This window comes from Polyodon spathula, chromosome 6, assembly GCF_017654505.1.
Source record: "Polyodon spathula isolate WHYD16114869_AA chromosome 6, ASM1765450v1, whole genome shotgun sequence".
In the NCBI taxonomy this organism is placed as follows: domain Eukaryota; kingdom Metazoa; phylum Chordata; class Actinopteri; order Acipenseriformes; family Polyodontidae; genus Polyodon; species Polyodon spathula.
This window is the reverse complement of record NC_054539.1, coordinates 58,358,355-58,383,451: the sequence shown is the minus strand read 5'-3', so window position 1 is coordinate 58,383,451 and position 25,097 is coordinate 58,358,355. Positions and strand designations below refer to the sequence as shown.

At 36.8% G+C, this 25,097-nt stretch overlaps 1 protein-coding gene across 1 annotated transcript in view; it reads right to left on the bottom strand.

Moving 5' to 3' along the window:
• Window positions 1-1,567: 1,567 nt before the first annotated feature.
• Window positions 1,568-25,097, bottom strand: part of LOC121317400 (autophagy protein 5-like) — a 74,760-nt gene continuing 51,230 nt past the window's right edge. The window contains exon 8 of the mRNA XM_041253291.1: window positions 1,568-6,446. Coding sequence (XP_041109225.1) covers window positions 6,310-6,446 — 137 coding nt within the window. The 3' untranslated portion in view covers window positions 1,568-6,309. The remainder of the gene's footprint in view (window positions 6,447-25,097) is intronic.

The window sequence follows — 25,097 nt, the reverse complement described above, 5'->3', positions numbered from 1 at the left end:
TTAAACACAATTAAAAATAATTGACAATAAACTATTGTATAATTGTAACAAAAGATCTGTGTCACAGCACTTTTCTTTATTGCACACATGTACAGTATACATGGTTAAATTTACCTTGGTTAATCTGGATAACATCATAGAAGAAGCAAAGGAGGAGTTCAAATCCCTGTTTTTGTCTCCATGAGCAACATTGTCACTGGACCCCTTTTTTCTTCTAAAGATCTCGTGGTTCTTTGCTCGTTTGCAGATTTATTTTCCTTGTTCAAAAACATTTCCTGTACTGTAGTTAAATTGTCTCCAATGCAACCAAACCATGGGCCCAATTAAACTCTTAGCTGCTAAAAGGGTTTCAGATACATTTTACTTTTTTTTTCCATAAAACAGAGAGCATGTGCGTCAGTTTTATATTATCTCCGATGATGCGTTTTAAAATAAAAATTGCTCCCCATTTGCAGCGGTTTTGCATACATTTCTAATCTTCTGAAATGCTTTCACAAAGCTAAAAGTTAAGTGTTAGAGACCCCACAACACATACAGCACAGGAAGTGTGTGGGCTCAGAAATTAATTTTAAGAATCTCCATTAGCTAATAAGAAGTAATGAAATGAATAGCAAAAACTTGGTTCACAGATGTAAGGCAGAACACCCTAATAGTTGCCATTTACAATATGCAAACTCCATTCTCAAATCACAGTATTTCAAAAAAAGAATTCTATATTGAAGTGACATCATCCATTTATAAACTTTTAAATTGATTAAATTGATGCAGCTATCTTTTTATTTTTATTGAACAACAAGCAATTCAACAGCATTTTACGCTTCAGTGTTTCGTAGCTTTAAATGAGCTCCAGGAATGTTTCCAATACCAACAATCTATTATTCAATGGAATCTCAATTACAGATTTATTACTCAACAGTGGGAAATGCAGATTGTTAGTAAAAGGAAGCATCAGTTATTCTGCTTAGGGCCAGCAGTGGGTCAACTCATTCACCTCCTATATACAGTGGGGGGTCCTCATTGTGCCCAGCTTTACTGTCGGGTGGGACTGAGAGACACTAAGGTAAGGCCCCAAGGCCAGGTAAAACAACAGCAGCACAGATGCCAGATGGGAGGATTCCAGATCAGGATCTGATTCTCCCCACATCTCAGCTCTAACCCTAAGGCAAGCTAATGCTTTCTATTTTTAACATAAAAGAATTCTCACCAAACAATAGCATCCAAGCAGGGGTTTGGTATTAGGCTATGCTTAATAGGAGTGAGACCCGCTCTATGCCTGCAGCGATGAGTTTATTTTGAACAGTTGTTCAAATGGGCTCTTCTTAAAATACATTTGAGTCACAAGGAAACTGACAATTTAGATGACCAAATCCAACCTGTCACCAAATTTAAAACCCTGTTTCATGCTCCTTATTGCAAAAATAAGAAAGTTAGTATAATTGTATTTGTGGGACACATATGCCCCTTGTACCTTAAAGGGTTAAAAGTTTCCCATATTAAAAGCAGAGTAAAAGCATGGTAAAGCACAAAGAGGTATGACATACTAAAAACATGACAAACCAGGGTAAAGTATTGTGAATGCATAGTATAATCATGGGAAAAGTGCAAAAATACCATGGCAAACTTTTATAAGGGTCTGTCCAGATGGTTTGAGTAATGCCAATTGAAGATTACAGCCACAGTTTCAATATTCTGTATCATTTGGATACAATCTCTTCTCGGTTGTCAATTCGAAGACACAACCCTTAAGTCTTTTAATTGACATTTCATTCAGTTGAAAACTTGTGGTTTTGCCAAAAAATATGGTAAACTGCAGATTCATAAAAGAAACTGTACACAAATCTGTCCGTTCTGCCTCATCAGCTCAAAATCAGTAACAGGCATTGCGCAGTTTCTATTTCAGAAATATGCATTGAATAAGTTTCCTTTGAACTAAATTAGAAACATTTTAAGAAGCATAAACAACTTTTTTTTTTTCAGAATTAAGTTGAAAGCAGTTGCGTAGAGCTCTGGCCACACATTTGCTTAGAACCATGTTGAGTTATCTTCTGCCATACATCCTTACTATTGTACAGTAACAATGGTGTGTCATAACATTATTCTTTATAATAACTATACCACATTAGTCTCAGCCCCTTGCAGCTACACAGGAGCATCTAACAATTAGGTCATGTTGGCCTCTCATTCACAGTTAGTGAAACTAATAATCTCTACTATTAGTAGGAATTACCGGCGTGTAACAATTTCCAGCTGTCTTTCTTGTCGAAGTTAGTTGAGGGGTGACTGATAATCATTATGCAAGTTAAATAGGGCAAAGAAACAAAAAATGAAGGTGTGTTTGGAGGTAGGTGACCAGTAGAGCAGTATTAGTCATCCTCACCCATGACTGATCACAATACATCTGAAGCTCTCGCAACTGCAACTTGCAATTAAGAGCCTTGTCTAATAACAGGGTTAACTTCCCTGGCTGGGTCTCAGGGGGCTTTGTGCAAATTATTAGGCACTGCAGAGAAGAGAGAGTTTTGTTGTTCCTTAGACAACAAATTATAATTATACCAGGTGTACACCATGCGAAGATGGAGTTTAGTGAAGGGCCGAGTGGAGCAGCCAAGTCTGGCTGCAGGATGCTTTTCAAAGAGAAAGTTGCTTTCTGGCTTGCAAGGCACAGGATCCATTTTGGTTCTATAAAAGCTGTATATTTCATTACAACCAGATATCCTTGTACAAGACAACAATAGATGCATAACACCAACAATTTGCAGTTTGAAACGTTTTGAGAGGGTAGGAGGGTATAATTTATATATATATATATATGTGAAAAACAGTTACCCTGTTCTCCGTGTAGTGCGACAGACACACAGATGGACATGATCAGTGCAGAAGACTCTACATTTTGAATGAAAACCTTAAGAATGTCATACCAGTAAAAGTTTATCCAGTCCCTTTAATTATTAAAACTTCAAAGCTACAGTACTGTTAAAATAAAATTCTTACACATTTATACTATGTAATTAATACAATTGAAGTATTCACACAGCACACACTATGTCTTGCCCAATGCATTACAGTAAAGCTGAGAGATTCAAAGATGCACTGCCTATATATAACGCTATGATCAAATTATTGGATCAAACATTAGAATAATGTAATACTACTGATTACTGTATGAATTGTAAATAATAAACCCAGATCTAAAAGGTTTTACATAGTAAAAACCCAATTGTTTAGACAGAAAACCCTCTGCTTCAATGAGCAGACTTATTGAATATTTACAAAAATATGCACAGGTTCACAGAAAGAGAAAAAATTACTTCTATTTAGCTGTAAACAAAATTCATCCCCCTAGACTGCTTTAAAGACAAATAGTACAGGTTAACATTCACAAGCCATGCTTAGACCAGGCAATGCAAGATCTTAGCTGCAAGAAGCATGGGCCATAAAACAGTTTAGAGATCTTTATTTATTCATGTATTACTTGAAAACTTGCCATGACTATACACAAATTCAGTAAATGAAGATGCGAGTATTGTTTATGCTATTTAGTTTTACATTAATAAGCCTAGCTAAACATCTGTTACTTACACAAATGTGCAGTTAAAGTCTAAAATATAAAAACATTTGGTGTCATCAAGACCTTGAGGCTGTCTTTCAGGTTAAAAACCTACTAAAAAAAAAGATGTGAGAATCCCAGCGGTGTCCCCAACTAAGATTAAATCTAGCTTTGTTTTCCTGGTCCAGAAAGCCAGATTTTCAGTTGATTTAGAAGGGAAACGCGTAATGGAACTTGTCCATGACGAATCTTTAGGTAATTAACTTGTTTCAGAGCTCTTGCTTTGATGTGTAATCTTATACTGTAGTAATCACCCCCTCTCCTCCTCTTTTTATTTTCAAGAAAGCACCCTCCAGCCACAATGGCTGGCCCAAGCTCTCTGGCAGATGCATATTGTTTCATCCTGACAGTAACACAACACTGCAATTTTCCAGTCCACCTTATCGGAACTAAGTCTATCCGGAAGTGAATTTCCCCATCACCCTACATACAGAGAGACAGGCCATTTCCGAGCCAGACAATGTGCTTTAAATTGTTGTACATTTTGCGGCCGCCATAACAATGCTTTGCTAATCACTTTGTTTAGAACAGCTGCAAGATGACTTCTATAATGGACTAAACAGCTGTTTTGTGAGTGCTAAACAGCCTGCTCACACATTTCATTATATTTAACCACATATGATCCCCAGCTAGGTATGTGCAAAATAAGAGGCAAATATCTTTGGGTGTAAATGTATGGTGCACACAAGCAGAGAATTTCTGTTGATTCCATAAAGCGTACTGAGAATAGGGTGACTAGCAAAGAGATGTAATATTTCATTACAAAATGCAATTGATTCAATTAACAAGTGATTCTGTAAAGAACATTTCCCAGAAAATATCTAGTTGACTAAGACCAATGACACTTTGAGAGAAAAGAACAAAAAGTGCACCCACACTGGTGCAGTCACAATCAAACCACAGATGATGCTTCAGACAACATCAAGTATAGCATTGCCTTCTCAATCACTAGCCTGCAAAATCTACTTGGCCTATCATGTAGACATCTTCTGATTTAAGCGGGCATCTTTTTTTGTTACAGTTCCAGGTTTAGAAGCCTGGTCCTTTGTGAGCCAATTGTGGATTGTATATTCAAAAGCCATCACTGCAAGTTACATCAAAGACACTGGTGAGACCTTGAGTTAAGAAAGGTGTGATCCAGCCTGGGAGAGGACATAGTTACAACACCGTTGCCTAATAATTACCATTGGCGTATACTGCCTGAAGAAGAAAATAATTGATGACCCTAACACATACAAAGAGGGAGTCACTTGCTTCCCTAAAGTTTGTGGAAAGATGTTGTCAGCATGTTAAGACTTTCTGGGTTTGTCTATTGTGTGGCATCTATGTGTAAAAAGATTACATCTTGAATGCCAGCAATGAAGGATGTAGTGATGCAATAGTTTTCTGCTAACGCATACTTTTGGGAAAAGTCAAAATCCCATAGATTTCTTACAAGTGGTTCACTAATGTTTGATCAGTACATGAAACACCGCTGACGAGAATGAGAAGTTATAGTTACTGTTTCCTATAAATAATTATTTTCAGCTGCTTTTGATACACAATTACAGTTACTGGTCTGTTTGGAAAATTTCCAAATCATCTTCTCCAAAAAAAAAAAAAAAAAAAAACAGTGTGAATGCTTTCTTTCAAAATCACAATTGACATTGTGGTCAGTCAATTAGAGGGCAGAGTTTTACAGGTACAATGCAGGTACAAATGAATATCAACAGTATGTTATTTTTGAGCACACTGCAACCTGCAGTAATCACTGAGGCCAGTAGTTTTTTTGATCAATACTGTAAAGACAAATTTGCATGTGTGGTGTAGTACAAGTAAAATTAATATACTGTATGGACCATGCAACACGTTTCTTTGCTGTTTGTTAGGAGTAAACAACCCATGGCAAAAAATAAGTACAAAGAAAACTGGCTGGAGTACAAAAATGTGAAAACAAAACATGCATGTTTAAACTCTTCTGTTATGTAATTATACTAAAAGATTTATATATAGTATAACCCCCCCCCCCCCCCCAAACACACATTTGGGCCGTTAACTACTATACATGATCTGTTCCTGATTAAATAGGGTCCAGAAAAGGAAGACGACCCTTTAAGTCACACTGGCTTCTTGTAATTAGTTGTAAGAAAGAAAAGATCTCAGAAGAAATCGCCCATAAAAAAAAAATCTTTGCCTGCATGTGTTACTGAGAAAAACTGTTTCCAGAGGCAACCTTAAACCAGGAAAGTGTAAATCTGTTTTTCCACTGGCTAGGTTTTTACAGCTCAAAGTGTGGCCACTTTAGGAAATACCCCTTTTTCTTTGCTTTCTAATCAGAGGTGCAAATCGAAATTAACCATTTTTCCACTAGCTTGCCAGCCTCCATGTCTGTCTCTCCTCTTTAACCAGAATACAGCCGCAGGGGTCCTGTGTAGTTCTTTGATGTCACCATTGAGGTTTGATGACAACAGCAGAGAAAGGCAGCAGCAATGTAAAGGCTGCCGTTATCTGGTGATGGGATCTCACATCTTGTCGTTTGGCTTACTGAAGTGAGGTTTTTTTTGGTCAGATTGATTCCTAAAGAACTTGAAAGAAGTGGAGGGCAGGAGAGCTCTCGTAAAGAGTTTGTTCTGGAGAGTGACAAGAAGTCTTTTTTCATTTTCATTTTTTTCTTTTTCTTTTCTTTTTTTTTTTTTTAATAAGTAACATCCCGGCCCAGTTCTTCAGCCTGTGGGCATGGGAATGACACTGATGTGGAGGAAATTGTCCGGGTAGCTGAGATGTTCACTTAGCCATTGAAGTGGTGTCTCAAGCACTGGTTCAATCCCATGAATCACCACTTGATACTTCTTCTCACCATCTACAGAAAGGACACACACAAAGACTGATTAGTGGCAACATACATGACAGAAGTTTTAAAAAGCCTCCCGTGCATTACCATACCTTTGTGATAAGTGAATCAGTTTCCTTGAAATACATACAACTATTAAAATACAGCTAAAGTTTATTTTGACACTATCAGCCTGATTTTCAAAAGGGGCAGAGGGAAAAACAGTTTGCAAAATACCTTTGCGACACCAGATAGAGTAGTACAAGTAAAATTAATATACTGTATGGACCATGCAACACGTTTCTTTGCTGTTTGTTAGGAGTAAACAACCCATGGCAAAAAATAAGTACAAAGAAAACTGGCTGGAGTACAAAAATGTGGAAAATATATTTTCAAAAGTCACATAAGTCAGTGGTGCAATGGAATTTTAGGCGTTTGCGCTTTTTTGAAAATACACCTGCATTACAGCTTGTTAACGTCTTATTTTTAAAAGGTACAAAACACTAAAATACACTTGCTAATTAAGACATGCCCCCCTCGTGTCTTAATTAAAATTCGACCGCTGACAAGACTACTGAGCTGTAATCTACAATAGAGGATATAGAAGCACTTCCAAATCTTTGTCGGCAGCACGAGAGGGAAGGGAGGAGGAAAAAACGACCCTACACTAAACCCAGAATATTTCACCTCTGTCAGACATTTCTAGATCTAACTCTAAAACAAGTTATGCGTAGATACAGATTGGATACAGGCATTATAAAAGAGCTCTGTGATCTGCTTAAGTCTGATTTAAAATCACAAACAGCCTGCAGTCATGCAGGTTACAGCAGCCACTTATTTTCATGCAACGGGTGTCCTGGTGCCCTCCAGACAACAGCTGGGGACAGATCAGGGATCTTTCAGTCATCTACAGATACTGACTGATGTCACAAATGCACTTTTCCGTAGGGCAAGGTTATATACTATTTCCAATTGAGAAAGTGGAACAAAATAAAAGCAAACACATATATTATCAGTTGTCTGGCTTCCCAAACATGCTCGGTGTATAGATTGCACACATGTTGCAATATCCCCAAATTCTAAGAATGAATATATTATCATTCTTTAACTGTGCAAGTTTTATATGATGTTCAATGTATTACCACGGATGTAGTTGCCAAGCACTCTGGCTCATGCCATGACTCATTTATCGTGGAGAACAGTGCCTTGTTCAGAAAATTTGAACAGGGGCTTATAAGTGGAGCCTGGCTAACTTTAGAATATATCAAATACATAATTAACATGTGACCATTCAAAAAGAAATGCATTTAATGTTTAACATTTTTAGTATGATTTTTCACAAACATACATAAATATTAAGATATTGCATGTAAAGAATATGAATATTAATATTGCATCAGAAACTACTGACACACTGTATTATTATTATTATTATTATTATTATTATTATTATTATTATTATTATCATCATCATCAAGTCATTTAGCAGAGGCTTTTATCCAAAGCGACTCAGAGACTAGGGGGTGCATCACAACTGCTGTTCTGCGCTTTAAGTCCCACAATCTTTTTTGCACTTCTTTACTTGATCTTTTTATAGAAGAGGTTGTGTTTATTTTTTGGGTTATATCCTTCCGTATTTTAAATTTGGCAGCGGCTCCGGACCTTTTGCCAAAAAGAACAAAATTTACGTGCTAAAATGTCATCGAGCAAAGGCTCAACTTGGGTGAATAAGAATGTATTTTTCCTTTGTATTTTTCCCCATTGTAGCTATCGCTAGTTTACAGCACATGGTCTGCCGGACCCGAGACAGGTTCATATATTACATTATTATATGACTGGCTATTGTAACTTGGTGCTGTCATATCAGAATACACACCAGGTACAAACATACATTTCAATGTAACACATTTAACTGTCCGTAAGAGATACATTTAGACAAATATTTCATGTTATAACCATGGACAAAAAATATTTTATCGAAACTACTGTACTGACCATATGATTGTTACAGATGACATACCTTTAAAAAAAACTAAATGGCAATAAGGTACAGCATCAAATTAAGAGCTGTCGACAGAATCAGTTGCAGTCTACACCTGGTAGAGTGTGTGTTACGGGAAAGTGACAACATGGTTCAATCTATAAATACACACACATTCACATTACCTCAAAGGGTTCCACAAGCCACTTCCTATTTAAGGGCAGGTTTGCAGTACATGCTTAAGGATAAAAACAAAACACATACATTTGTGGGCAGCTTAGACTTAAGGTAAATATTGCTATCATGTTGAATATTGCAGACCATGTGATGTACTCTCTCACACATGCTCTACAAGGAAAGGATGAGATTCAGTGTAGACCTGCAGTAGATGAGATAGGCGACAACAGTCTAGAGCAGAACGGTTCGAGGGTAAAGGTACACATTCCTTCCATATGTTATGTCCAACGGATTTTCATTAAGCTCAAACTATTTTGTGTAAATTATGTAATTGTGCGCTGTTATACCCTGAATATTGATAAGGTCTAGCTTCAGAAACGTCAAGTTCTGTATGAAGGAAAGATATGAAGACATTGATAAAAGAAGTACCGTTCTCCACTTGAATTCAATTTGAATCTGTGGCAATGTCGGTAATAGAGAGTGCTGTGTCTAAGTACTGTATGTTACAGTATTTATTAGCTACAAATTAAAGCTATTTATTTATTTATTTATTTTTAAAAGCTCATCAGTGTTTAAATTAGTTATTGGCTATAACCTAAAAAGACCAAACTATAAACTCCTAATTGTTTTTCCATGCAACTTTATAGAAAACATAAACTAATAATTAACTTAAAATTGTATCTGTTACTATGTGATGGATAGAAAAGAAATATAAGGTCTAAATTAATTCTATGGTCTCCGATTGCTATTTTTTATTACAATGTAGTATAATTTTGTTGAAAATGTCTTTTCTTGAGTCAGCAGTGACTTATATGTCTTATTTTTCAGGGCAACTGAAAACACTATGTTATTAAACCATCCAAAAGTCCACAACTGTAACATAACTTCAGAAAAAGAAAATAGTCTACAGGTATGGGAGTCTTACTGGTTGCACACATTGAATGAATGAACACACTATACATTAATCTCAAACAAACAAGCTGATTAGTGCACAGACAGAGATCAACCATGGCCATCCATCACTGCTAGAGAGGGGCTTCCACAGACGTAAAGCTAAAAGCAGAAATTTGTAAAATACTTTACTTGCTGGCTGATGCACTGTAGGCAGCAATGACAGTGCAGAACACATAGTACCCTGTATTTAAAAGTCCTAATGATAATTTTGGTTCGGTTAATGTCCTATACATACTTTGTCTTTATATTCCAACACAATTTCATGAGAAGTCCCACAACCTATATAAATTGAGAAATTACCTTTAAGATCATTTGTGAATTACAACTATATAATGCATAGTTACCCATCTCTTGTTCAGTGGGTCTGTAGTAAACTAGTATATTTTAGAGCCACCTAGCCAACCCTGCATTACAATTCCTGAAAATAAATTATGTGAATTATTTTGGTACCACTTTATATTTATTTATTTACATTTACAAAGTGCCTTTCATCACAAGGCGCTTTACAACATTTTACAATATTATACAACATTTAAAAGGCAAAGATAATTCCTATAAAACAGTCAAGTGCTAATATTATGGTAAAAAAAAAAAAAAAAAAAAAAAAAAAGCCATTTTATAAAAATGCTGTTTTAAAAGTAGAAAGATTCTGTTTTTTTGATTGAAGATGGCAGTGGTCTTAAAAGAGAAGGCGCTCCCTCCCACACATCTTTATTCACTCTCCGAACAACCAACAGCTCCACATCCTGCCATCTTAGAGTATCTTAGACTGATTGTAAGGGCTCAACAACTCCTGGAAATAACGTGGTGGAAATCTATTCAGGGCTTTATAAGTTAAAAGCAAAATATTTATAATCAATTCTAAAATGAACAGGGAGCCAGTCCAAAGAAGCCAAGACAGGGGTAATATGCTAATTTCTGTTGGTTTTAGTTAGAATTCTGACAGCAGTGTTTTGAACTAGCTGCAAACGAGACTCCACACATTTAGGAATACCAGTAAGCAGAGCATTACAATAATCTATTCTGGATGAAACAAAGGCATGCATACAGAGAGAATGGGTCTAAGTTTGGCTATATTCCTCAAATGATAAAAAATAAACTAGTATATTTTTTTTAATATGAGACTCGAATGATAAAATTTGGATCAAAAATGATCCCCAAATTTCTCATTTCCAGTTTTAGATTTGATGAAAAACTGCTGAACCCTAACTCCAAGTCTGCGAATAATGTTGCCTAATGGCAACATATATAAAGAAAACAACAAGAAGAATACCGCAGATAACTTCCGATAATACATCATGTAAACAAGCTAATGTTATAAGTGTTAAGTTTAAATTAGTATAAAAAAACAAATATTTTAAAAAGCTTGTGCACCCAATTTGTACTAAACTTGTTATATTTGCTTAATATGTTTATGAGTCCTGCCAATACATGAGGTCCAGTGGTCTTAATCCCCTCACCCATTCCTCCTACATACAAATTCCAAACTTCTGTTACAAGCTCATTAAAGAAATAGTTGTTTGCTGTAGCAAAAACAGCAAAAATCATTTAGAAGGCATTTTATAGACTGCTTTATAGAACCGCATAAGTCAAATTTGTGGGCTGATTTCAGTCTGCTGTATATTAACTTCAATCCAATGCCAGCTTCCGTAGTCGGATGCAGAGAAGTGCAAAAGGTTAAATTCATCTTTAATCCTCATTTGCAAAACCCATTTTTCACCAACCATTTTCTATGTGATCTGTTTGCATTTTGCTAACTAAAGCAGCAGCACAACAGCTGTATTTTATTTCTACACATGCAAATAAGGGCCAAATTAAAAGCAGGTTAAATAGTGATGAACTGCTTGACTGACCCGGGAGTGTCTGGACAATGCTTTTGCTCAGCATCTGACAAATTCTTTAACTTCTCCGGTGTTGATCAGCAAAAATCCACCTAATTGAACCCATGAAAAAAAAAAAAAAAACAACCCCACAGACTGCTGTCTTTGGAACATACATCATGCTGAAGGATTTGTGTCTCTGCTACGGGGGCAAAGCTGGGAGAGGTCAGGTCAGGAGAAGGGTTATGTAGAGTCCAGGGTGCCTGCCTGAAGGTTCTCATCAAAAGTTCATTTTAAAATGTTAATTCATCATCAGACGGAATCATATTGCCCTAATGTTTCGTGGTGCAGGATATCTGACAGTCATGAGGCACAAAACAATAGAAATTGAAAATTCTGAAAAAGAAAAAGAACTTCTCCAGGGAGGATCTACAGAAAGGTATTACTTGTCTGAAATATGCACAGACATAAGATTAACCTGTAGAATTCATAAACATGTACAATATTTGACAGTCTTTTAAAGGAAACATTTATTGTATTTTCACAGCGGTGGCTGATATCATCAGAAAGATGTTTTGTGCTGGTTGAGACAGAATACATTTTACCTTGAGAAAATTAGCAAAAACAATCAGCAACAACACAACCAAAGCAGTCTCAGACTAGACCTTCTGAGTATATGTTATTGCAATGTTAGTAACTTCTGAAAGTTAGCTTATAATGTTTTAGGATCAATCAGCTATTAGTAACAGGACAGGCATTGCTGGATCAATGGGTACATTTACTTATGTTCTTCTAAAATGTCACAGAGGTGCCACCAAAAACAGTGTCATAAGATAAGCCCCAGTTTCAGTCGCTGACACTGCAGCAATAGGGTTACTGTTGTAAAACCCCTTGACACTTGTTCATTAAAGCTATACATATATGACCTGGGGCTAGGTGGGCTCACTGGCTAATTCAATCGCCTTTCACCTGTTTGGAGGCATAGATTTGAATTCGACTTATGGTACATAGGTCTGAATGAGGAAATTAGTTTGGTTAGTTTGGAGTCCATAATTGTACCAGCACAAAAAATAAAAAGTAAACAATCAAACAAATTAAATTACACATTGTGACAAGTAAAAATGATGAGCCAGATAATCCTCAAAAAACACTAGCTTCTTCACTACATAGTTTTCTATAAAACTATTTTTTTATGCAAATAAAACTGTAATAAAAAGGTAGGAAACTGGTAGATAACGTATTCCTACTTAAGTACCACCAAATGAGAAATATAACCATTGATCAGACAAGGCTTAGGAAGTGCACCCACTGGAAATACATGATGTAACCAGGAGAGCTGGCAGTCCCTACGTAATCACTGTGCTATCAGCTTCGGGGGAGACCGCAGAACATTTCAAGTGAAATGGGAAGAAAACAGAAAGGTTGAATAATCCTTAACCAGCTCTGTCATAACTTGCTGAGATGTGATGCTAGCTGTTCAAGCCATGGCATTCAGATTTGTTTAGTACAACACTACATAGTTACCATACATTGTGCTTTTCTAAAACTGTTTGCAAAGTTGCAGAAAGAGTACTTAAATCGAGTTTCAAAATGTCACTCTGCATTAAGCTATCAGTGGAAGACTCTTTTCTGGCCTTTTTAATTAGCAATGCATTATAGCAGCCCTTCAGACCAACATGCTTCCTTTTAAACAGGTGTGTACAGATATATAATTAAGTTTCAACCTTTACAATAGTAAATGCAACACAACGTATTGAGGGGAAAAAAAAAAAAAAATACCTTCCTGCGTCTATCAAGTCTTTACCCCTTGACATGAAATATATTGCCCTTCTCACTTATTTTTGTTAACCGTTTGTCATACCGGCGTGCTGTGATTACCACTGGGGAGACTTTCGACAGGGTCAGGGGGGCGACTTGTGATTTGCTCCTCGGGTAATCTAGATGGCCTGCTAATGAAAAGCATTTTGAAGGCATCTCTTCATCATTTTCTTGTTTATATAGCCCCTATGATGACAAATACAGCAGGATTACAGTGTCATGACCGTGTACATTACAGGGATAACACTTACCGAGTGCACTACCTGGTTTTACTCCACACAAGTGAAATTTCTGGCACACTGTGAAAGCCAGACATGTGCATCTGCTCTCCATTAAACATATGGTACCAATCACAAAAAGCAGAACTGAGTTTTAAAAGGGCTTGTAAATTCATAATTCCTCTAATTCAAGCATAACCCTATATCCCTAGGAAGGACTAGAAAGAAATCCAAAATGTAAAATAGCTTAAAAAGCAAATTTGAAGAATACAGCATGGGGTTATTGAGTTATAGTTTATGTGCTGTCCTTGTATGATGGAATACCAAGAAAGGTTGTTTACACTGTTTTGGTACACCAAAGCCAAGCCTGAGGGAAGTTATTACAGAAGCCAGTCACTCTGGAACAAGAGAAAAATAGCCCAATGCCTACTATATAATGTGAAAGAAAAAAAAAAAGACACAGCAATTGTGTGTAGCAGGTCTGGAGTGAGATATTGTATAGCCAAAACACATTAGACAAAAGCAGACAGTTTTTTTTTAAAGCTTGATCTCAGTTGTAATATGTTTGCTTGCATTTAGTCTGCTGTGTAGCTATTATTTCAGTTCTTTAGATCAAGTTTTGTTGTTGGCTATTGTATTATTTAATAGTTATCTGACACAACCGTAGAGGCATTTACTTACAACTTTATGTCTGTAGTGTGATGTACACCCATACCAAGACATACTGCAAAGACTGATCACTCTACAAGGAATACAGTGAAGAGCAACTACTGAAAATATTTTACAAAACATGCTTTAACATGCACATACTAAAAATCGACAAGCACCGTAAGAATACAGAGTTCCAAAAAAATGAAGTTAAAAAAAAAAAACTCTGGAAGGTAATCCCAGCAGATGAATGGCTAAATATAGATATTGTGGTTTGATTTTGATCTTTTAACACATATGTCAGGACTTGTCACAGTGACAGATCATCAAAATATGGAACCTCTGGAACAGTGAATGTTTCCCTTTTGACAATTTTCCTGGACAACCTACCTCATTGTAGAGATCATCCCACCATATCCTCTGAAAGTATGACTATGTATCTCAGTTCTTAAAACCAAAACCTGTAAATCAGCAGATTTAGGTAATACAGTTGTGAAGATTGGAGGGGGCTAACCCTTAATCAGGCTAACCACATTGACGGAGAGATTCTTACTAACTTGAGACTTGCGTGATATTGAAACTGAAAGTCTTCAAACTAGCCATTACCAAATTCCAACGAACTTGTTTATGGAGGTGACACTGACATTGCATCATCTCAGAGCTGGCCAAAGTTCAAGATTTGCTCAAATTATTATTATAATTTGATATCTAATAACTGGACATTTGCACTTTGGCTGGTGGTTACACGTCTGCTTTTTTCCAAAATGAGCCCTTTTCTTTTTCAGCCACTGGTACCTACTATATTTAGAGTACATTTCTGTTCCACTTTTCAGTTACCTATCTTTTAAAATATATTTTTTATTCCACCGTCAGTCAAAAAGAGTGTAAAAACTTGCTCTGGGGTTTTTTTTTTTTTTTTTTTTTTTTTAACATTCATATATAAATGAGACATAGACCTTTACCTTCAATAGGATTCATTTGAGCTTACCAAATTGGTTTCTGCCAGTGAAGATATTATGGGAATGTCAGCTAATTACACAGTTTACAGTACAGTGGAGCACTTATCAGGAAATGCCTGTATAGTAGGATACGTACACAGAATCTGTGAAGACTAAACCAATTAGTCTAGTTCCCAATCAGTTAGAACAGATTTTGTGACCTATACTGAAATGTATCCAGTGTTTAAACTGCTTATCTTCAACATAATGCAATGGGATTTTCACTTGTGCTACTTTGTGTGAAAACAAAATCAGAAAACATCCCACACAATTGCTTTCTACCACCCCAGTCTTCTGATAAGCTGTATGAAAAGTAATGATACAACACTGACATTAGCCAGGGGGTAACATTTGAAACATAGTTTCAAAATAATGAATGGGTTTTATAATCCCAAATAGCAGGCATCCTGACACTGGGAATCAGTTGCCTCAGCCTCTAGTTATAAATCATGCATAAAAACAAAAGTACATATTTGTAAGCTTTTTAAAGCTTTATCAGCCAGCGATATATAAGAGAAAAGCAAATATATTTATAAAATAGTACTGAATAGTATACAATTGTTTGAATCTCTAATCCTGGTGGAATGACAGGATTAGCCATCTAAACGGCAATAATATATTATACTGTAGCTTGCCCTGTAGCTTGCTCTACTTTACCAAGCGACAGACAGCTACTGTAGTGTTACATGATATGTTGGTTAAGTCAGAGGTATCACATTATTCATATACATTTAACAGTACAGATAACTTTATAATGAGAGGCTTACTACAGAATGTCAGGGTTCTAGACTATGAATTGTTAAAGTTTTTTGTGTTTGTATCATACCTCCCCCACAACAGCAATACTGTAATAACAACATTACAGCTATTAGTATCAGTATTAACATCTCACGGTGATCTACATCAACTGTACATACATATACAGTGTGTTGGTGACAGTCTCAATAATTTGTGGAATAGAATGTTGTAACATGTAAATAGTAAGAAGAAAGTGTGGTCCAGTGGTTAAAGTCCAGGGCTTGTAACCAGGAGGTCACCGGTTCCACCTCTGCCACTGTGTGACCCTGAGCAAGTCATTTGACCTCCTTGTGCGCTATCCTGCGGATGAGATGTTAAATCAATGTCCTATTGTAAGTGACTCTGCATACAATGCACACTTCACAGCCTACCTCTGTAAAGCACTTTGTAATAGTGGTAAACTATGAAAGGCGCTATATAAAAATAAAGATTATTATTATTATACAGTAAGTAATAACGTACATATGTAAAGGCAGACAGGCTCTTCTCATATACTCTCACTAACTTGTTCCCCGTGTCTTTATAAAAATCAATTGATCCCATTTGCAATGCCCCATCCTAGGGATTAAATCGTGGCAAACAGTATTTTATACTTGGAAGCAACATTTTAGCTTTTTAATTATTGGGAATCTCTTCAGTTCTTGTGATTCCTGAAGTTATTCGGATACATTAACGTAAGGGACAGTCACAGCCTGAAAACTCCCTTCCTGTCTTAGACCCTCTAAAATCCTAGTTCCTGCCTAATTGATGCTCATCGACTGAGACACATGTCATTGGAGGTCAGTTACTTACAGTACTGGCCATATTTGGAAGCTGATAATGCTCACTTAAGTTTATGGTAGCTCATACTGAGAAAGCAGTTCACATTTCTGAATATTGCTGAGACTTTTCATCACAAGGTGGACAACATATTAGCCTTCTAAACAGACACATGGAGGACATAATCAAAGTCTAAAATGGCTGTCCTCATCATGATTCTAATCACCATCATGTTGTCTAAATACTAATCTAAAATATTAGCTTTGTGGTTTTTTAACAAATGCCTTTTTTTATATTAAATCACGTATGTTTTTCATGTTCCAACAAGAGGCTGTAGATAATTACAATTCATCAGTATTTCAGCACTTCTAAAATAGCTTGTGGCCTGTAAAAGGAGTTGTATACGTTTGTCATTATGGTCCAACTCTAATCATTACTTGATTCGGCTTTTGTGAACCCAAGGATGAGTCGCTGTACTGCTCGACAGTGTTACATGAAAAGACACAATGCTCTTTTGTGTTTCAAAACTTTCAGCTTTGAGAGGAGAGATGAGATGAGAGAGCCTTGTGAAAGACAAGTTTCTGCCAATAAGCCCTTGGTGGTTTAACAAGTAACCTGACTCCCTTAAAGGAAAGTCTGATTTAGGTCGAACTTTTTTACCCGAAATCTACTCCCCTTGTTAGGTATGCACTTGTGTTTCTATCTTGGTAAACGCTTAACAGTTTCAGTTTGTTCGTGAAGATAGCAGCTCACCCCACTGAGTTAACAGCACACTGAAAAGCTTTTAATCCCCATGTGAAACTGAAATAATACATTTTTAAATTATCTGCACCAGTATCGTGAAAAAGTAATCAATATGTAAAAGCATGCATACAGCCGTGGCATGACCTACTTCACAGTATGTAAATCAGACTTCTGCAGTGTTCATAAACACATTGTTACACATATTCAGGGTTCGACATTAACCATGGCCCGGAGCAGTTTGGCCGGTAGTTATGACGCACCACAGGCCCGAGTGGGCCGGTTACATTTAACTAGTGTGTGTGTGTGTGTGTGTGTTATATATATATATATATATATATATATATATATATATATATATATATATATATATATATATATATATATATATATATATAGTGCATATGGCTTCCGTTTCATGAATCCAGGAAAATGGGCCAGTGTGTCAAAAAGCTAAAAATTAATTTGCAAACCATTTTTTAAAAACATAACTACGAACTAACCCTAACTTTCACACCGCGCGTCATATTTGTTTTATAGTCAGAATCTCAGACTGCGTACGAAGTGCTGTGTGGTACTCGTTCCAGTGTCAAATCTTTTACAAATCGGGTTTTCTACAACTAAGCAACCAATAAGCCAAAAGGAAAGCACTGGAATTAATAAATCATAAAGAATGTAATTATGAAAAAAAATGAAGATGAACATTTAGAGTGGAGGCTTCATTATGACAGAGAAAAAAAAAGTAACGGTTTGCCTTGTTTGGAGTCAAGTTTCCCAGACTTGCAGAAAACAGCAGTGTGACAGGCTGGTGAGTGGATAGAGGCCCAGAGACAGACTGCAGTTCAAAAAAAAATAACAACTTTATTATAAATAACACAAAATAAAAGTGCACAAGGGCAAAACAAAAGGATTCAAACACAAATAAAGCAATATAAAAAGCAAACTTACAAAAATAAGATTTCCAGGCTGGGCAATGCCTTCACTAGATTCAAAAGTTACAAACAAAAACCACCAACCTGCTTCCTCAGCTCCCTCCTCCCAAATGAGAAAACTATGTAACACAATTTTTGTTCCTGGGTAGTAAGTGTTATTTCCTAATTGCTTATGCCTCAAAAGTACAGAAAATGGCTATTATTCCCCACAAACTTTGCATTAAACTTTTTGTATTACTTTAGTATAAATACATGTTAGTTAGGATTCATATGTTGTTTTTTTCTGACTTTACGTGAATGAAAAGACACACATTTGCCCGTTTTTAAGAACATAAGAACATAAGAACATAAGAACGTTTACAAACGAGAGGAGGCCATTCGGCCCATCTTGCTCGTTTGGTTGTTAGTAGCTTATTGATCCCAAAATCTCATCAAGCAGCTTCTTGAAGGATCCCAGGGTGTCAGCTTCAACAACATTACTGGGGAGTTGATTCCAGACCCTCACAATTCTCTGTGTAAAAAAGTGTCTCCTATTTTCTGTTCTGAATGCCCCTTTTTCTAAACTCCATTTGTGACCCCTGGTCCTTGTTTCTTTTTTCAGGCTGAAAAAGTCCCTTGGGTCGACACTGTCAATACCTTTTAGAATTTTGAATGCTTGAATTAGGTCGCCACGTAGTCTTCTTTGTTCAAGACTGAGCAGATTCAATTCTTTTAGCCTGTCTGCATATGACATGCCTTTTAAGCCCGGAATAATTCTGGTCGCTCTTCTTTGCACTCTTTCTAAGCAGCAATATCTTTTTTATAGCGAGGTGACCAGAACTGAACACAATATTCAAGATGAGGTCTTACTAGTGCATTGTACAGTTTTAACATTACTTCCCTTGATTTAAATTCAACACTTTTCACAATGTATCCGAGCATCTTTTTAGCCTTTTTTATAGCTTCCCCACATTGTCTAGATGAAGACATTTCTGAGTCAACAAAAACTCCTAGGTCTTTTTCATAGATTCCTTCTCCAATTTCAATATCTCCCATATGATATTTATAATGTACATTTTTATTTCCTGCGTGCAGTACCTTACACTTTTCTCTATTAAATGTCATTTGCCATGTGTCTGCCCAGTTCTGAATCTTGTCTAGATCATTTTGAATGACCTTTGCTGCTGCAACAGTGTTTGCCACTCCTCCTACTTTTGTGTCGTCTGCAAATTTAACAAGTTTGCTTACTATACCAGAATCTAAATCATTAATGTAGATTAGGAATAGCAGAGGACCTAATACTGATCCCTGTGGTACACCGCTGGTTACCACACTCCATTCTGAGGTTTTTCCTCTAATCAGTACTTTCTGTTTTCTACATGTTAACCACTCCCTAATCCATGTACATGTGTTTCCTTGAATCCCAACTGCGTTCAGTTTGAGAATTAATCTTTTGTGCGGGACTTTGTCAAAAGCTTTCTGGAAATCTAAATAAACCATGTCATATGCTTTGCAATTATCCATTATGGATGTTGCATCCTCAAAAAAATCAAGCAAGTTAGTTAGGCACGATCTCCCTTTCCTAAAACCATGTTGACTGTCTCCCAGTACCCTGTTACCATATAGGTAATTTTCCATTTTGGATCTTATTATAGTTTCCATAAGTTTGCATATAATAGAAGTCAGGCTTACTGGTCTGTAGTTACCTGGTTCAGTTTTGTTTCCCTTTTTGTGGATCGGTATTACGTTTGCAATTTTCCAGTCTGTCGGTACCACCCCTGTGTCAAGAGACTGCTGCATGATCTTGGTTAGCGGTTTGTAAATTACTTCTTTCATTTCTTTGAGTACTACTGGGAGGATCTCATCCGGCCCAGGGGATTTGTTTATTTTAAGAGCTCCTAGTCCCTTTAACACTTCTGCCTCAGTTATGCTAAAGTTATTTAAAACTGGACAGGAACTGGATGACATGTGGGGCATGTTGTCAGTATCTTCCTTTGTAAAAACTTGTGAAAAGTAATCATTTAATATATTTGCTATTTTTTTTTTCTTCATCTACGATTTTGCCATTTGTATCTCTTAAACATTTAATCTCCTCTTTGAATGTTCTCTTGCTGTTGTAATATTGGAAAAACATTTTGGAATTGGTTTTAGCTCCCTTAGCAATGTTCATTTCTATTTCTCTCTTGGCCTTTCTAACTTCCTTTTTGACTTGCGTTTGCAGTTCTGTGTACTCTTTCTGCGTACTTTCTTTTTGGTCCTTTTTTAATGCTCTGTAAAGTGCCTTTTTTCGCTGAATATTTTTTTTAATTGATCTATTAAACCATTTTGGCAATTTAGTTTTACATTTAGATTTGTCTACTTTAGGGATATAATTGTTTTGTGCCTCTAGTACTACATTTTTGAAGAACAACCATCCTTCTTCTGTGGGTGTTTTCTCTATTTTACTCCAATCTACTTCTGTTAGTCTCTGTTTCATACCTTCATAGTTTGCTTTTCTAAAATTGTAAACCTTAGCTTTAGTCATTACTTTTGGGGATTTAAAAAACACTTCAAATGAGACCATGTTGTGGTCTGAGTTTGCCAGTGGTTCTCTGACCTCTGTTTTAGTTATTCTATCTTCGTTATTTGAAAAGACTAAATCAAGGCATGCCTCCCCTCTAGTCAGTGCCTTGACAAATTGTGTTAGGAAGCAGTCATTTGTCATTTCCACCATTTCTATTTCATCCTTCGCGCTACCCACCGGGTTTTCCCATTTTATTTGGGGGAAGTTGAAATCCCCCATTAGTATGGCTTCTCCTTTGCTACACACATTTCTAATGTCATTGTATAACAGATTATTTTGCTCACCGTCTGAATCTGGCGGTCTATAGCATGCTCCTATTATTATGCCTTTTGAATTTTTGTCCGTTATTCTGACCCATATTGATTCGGTTTTATTTTCTTTGTCCAGGTTTAACACCTGGGCTTCAAGACTGTTTCTTATGTATAGCACTACCCCTCCTCCTCTTCTGTCCTGCCTGTCTTTCCTATACAGTGTATACCCACAAATATTATATTCGTCCCCATCACTCTCAGACAACCACGTTTCTGTAACACCTATCACATCATAGTTACCTGTTAGTGCAGTAGCTTCAAGTTCTAGAATTTTGTTTCTGATACTTCTAGCATTTAGATAAATACATTTAATGGTTGTCTTACCTGAGTTGTTGTTCTTGTTTTGATGCGGTCTCCCTTCTGTTTTTTTGTTGATTTCTCCCCCCTTCCTTTCTAGTTTAAATGCTTCTGAACCTGCTCGAGGATCTTTTCTCCGAGTAGACTAGTTCCCTTGTTATTTAAATGCAGTCCATCCCGTCTATACAGATAGTCCTCGTTGTAGAATGTGGTCCAATGATCAAGATAGGTGAAGCCTTCCCGTGTGCACCACGTCTTCAGCCATGCGTTTTGATTAATTATTTCCAGCTGTCCATATGGTCCTTTGCAAGGTGCGGGTAGTATACCAGAAAATACCACAGTTTTGGTTTTCTCTTTTAATTTCCTTCCTAGCTCTCTGAATTTGTTTTGCAGGGATTTTGGTCTGTCTCTTCCAATGTTGTTTGTACCAATGTGGACGATTACTACCGGGTCGTCTCCTGTTCGTTCCAGGAGCCTGTCCACGTTCTCAGTGATGTGCTTGACCGAGGCTCCCGGAAGGCAGCACACTGTTGTAGTAAGGGGGTCCAAACTGCGAATTGAACTTGCTGTGTTTCTCAATATGGAGTCCCCAACAATCATGACCTCCCTTCTTTTTGCTGTCTGGTCACCACTGTCAATAGGGTCCTGGATGTTGTTCCTTTCATTCTCTTGTTGTTGGTTCTGCTCATCAAAATTCTGAAGTGACTCAAATCTGTTGGTTGTTTTGATTTCTGGTGGTTGTGTTTGACGAAGTTTCTTTTTTTCCCTGCTTCTGCCTACCTGAACCCAGCTGTTCTGACCTTCTATCTCCCTGGTGGCTTTCAGTCTGTTAGGGGTGATGCAGACTTCCATGAATTGTGGGTGTGCCAGTTCCTCAAGATCCTGTTGCTGTCTCACTTCTTCCAGCTCCATTTCTAGCATACTTACTAGTTTATGCAAATCCTGGATCGCGCGGCACTTTACGCACACTTGGTTTAGCTCCGCTGGGTTTTCTCGGATTTCCCACATCAAGCAGGTGTCACAGATTACTGGCTTGAAGACCATGTTGAGTTTTTTTTTTTTTGAAGTACAGTTTCTTCTGCAGCCGTCAACCTGCTTTCAAACTGCTTCGAAAGTGCTCTGTACTTTTCCACGCCTGTACTTCTCCCACTCGCTGTCGCTGGGAAGACTGCCTCGTTTAACTGCGTTGTTCTGCTGTGCTGTTGGCTCCTCCCCTCGCCCGTGTCTCAAAACGGTGCTGAATTTGAATCAGCTGCTCCGAGTTTCAGCTTGTTTGTTATCAGAAAAACACACGCGGCTGTTTGACTTTGAGCTGCTGCTGTGTTTCCCCAATGTCCTCTGTTTTCTGATTAAAGCAATTCAAGATGCAATTTCTCCTTTCTGCTTTGAAACTGCTCTGTACTTTTCCACGCCTGTACTTCTCCCACTCGCTGTCGCTTCCACTTGCTGTCGCTGGGAAGACTGCCTCGTTTAACTGCGTTGTTCTGCTGTGCTGTTGGCTCCTCCCCTCGCCCGTGTCTCAAAACGGCGCTGAATTTGAATCAGCTGCTCCGAGTTTCAGCTTGTTTGTTATCAGAAAAACACACGCGGCTGTTTGACTTTGAGCTGCTGCTGTGTTTCCCCAATGTCCTCTGTTTTCTGATTAAAGCAATTCAAGATGCAATTTCTCCTTTCTGCTTCGAAACTGCTCTGTACTTTTCCACGCCTGTACTTCTCCCACTCGCTGTCGCTTCCACTCGCTGTCGCTGGGCTTCCACTCGCTGTCACTATTTTTTCCATTGGAAATAGTGATATTTTGAAATATCACTGTCCTGGTCACAAAAGCAAAGTTTGTGGGGAATAATAGCCATTTTCTATACTTTTGAGGCATAAGCAATTAGGAAATAACACTTACTACCCAGGAACAAAAAAACAAAAAAAAAAAAATTGTTACACGGTGGAATCAGAGGCCTCCTTTTATGTCAGGTGGCTGGGCGCTGATTGATCGTTAATTAAGTTAATCATTTAATCAACTAATCAACCCCAGCCACCTGAACATAATAAACCCAGGCAGGTAGGGGAAATGAACCCCATCCCTGCCAATTTCTAAAACGTTAAATTACCTTTCTAATTTCAATGTTACCCAAGTTTGGATTACCGTACTTCTTTCATTACTTGTATACATGTTTAATGGCTTTGTTTAGCCACTTTCTTTTGAGACGTGGGTTCTCTTTGGTTACCATACACAGTTAGAAACACACTGAAAATAAAAACCATCATGAAAAAATATATAAATATATTGGGCTAGATTTATTTGTATCTGGGCCAGTAAAAACACTAGCTCAGTGGCCCAAGGGGCCAGTAGTTAAAAATCTACACTTAGAGCCCTGATATTGCCTAAATTTTCCTTTATGGACAAATCACAGGCAAACTGCCCCATCTACAGTAAATAACCTGTTAACTGTATTTACTCAATTTAGAACTGTGACCTTAGTTCTACAGTCCCTAGAACTATGATCATAGTGCTGTTGTTTCTGATAATTGTATCTAATACAAAACTTCATTATAATTTAAAATAATGTTTATATAATTTTTCTCCCTAATAAAATATATATATATATATATATATATATATATATATATATATATATATATATAAAACATTTAACATGAAAGTTAGCATTTATTATGAAAATACATAAATAAAGAAATAAATAGATAAACTGGAATATATAGAAGTTCAGATTTTGTATTTTATTGTTTTCTAAAAGCATAAAATCTGTGTTTATTACAATTTAATACAATTAAAAGCTCATGCCTTTATTTGTTTTTTAAAGCTCATATCTTTATTTGTTTTTTCAAAAAGGATCCTGAACACTGGCAAAGTAAGAAGGCAGATAGAACATTTTCAGATTTAAAAGTGTTTTATTGTAAGATTTCCACTTGAAAGAAGAAACAGGCTTTTAGGATACAACTTCTCAAATCAGAACCCCTGAATAAAAACAATATAAAATGTGTTCTACTGATATACCGTAAATACTGTTATTTTTGTTTAATTGTGTATTCGTCAGAATGATTTGATCTACTGTCTTTACTTTGAGCAGATTAGGTGTGCAAACAAGTTGAAGGCTAATGAAAAAGCAGAGCTGAGAAGACAGACCATTCTTTACTCTAACATCAAGATTCAGGCTCCATCAGTTGAAACATCCTGGCTGATATCTATATTAATTGCCATATTCATTCAAATTAAATAGCCTCTGAATTCAAGTTGCATCCCCAAATTCGAACACAAATAAGTCATATTTAACTTTTAATGAAAAAAAAACAAACAAAAAAAACATACAATAATTAATGGTTAACCTTATAATTCCTCTGTGCCAGCACAGAACCCTATATTAACATACCTTAAAGCATTGGCTCCCAACCCTGGAACTGGGGACCCTGTGTCTGCTGGTTTTAATTCGACTGAGCACTCGATTACTTAACTAGACCATTAATTGTTCATTTAATAATTTGCTTAATTAGACCTTTTTAATTGTTTTCAGCTCTTAAATAGTTGCAATTTTCAAGTTAGCTATAATATTTATAAGTAACCTGAACTTAAGACCTGAAAACAACTAAAAAGGTCTAATTAACCCTTAGAGGTCCATTTATTCAGCGCTTGTCAGGTGTGTCAGGTCCAATTTATTTTTCACATGCGCTGTCCCC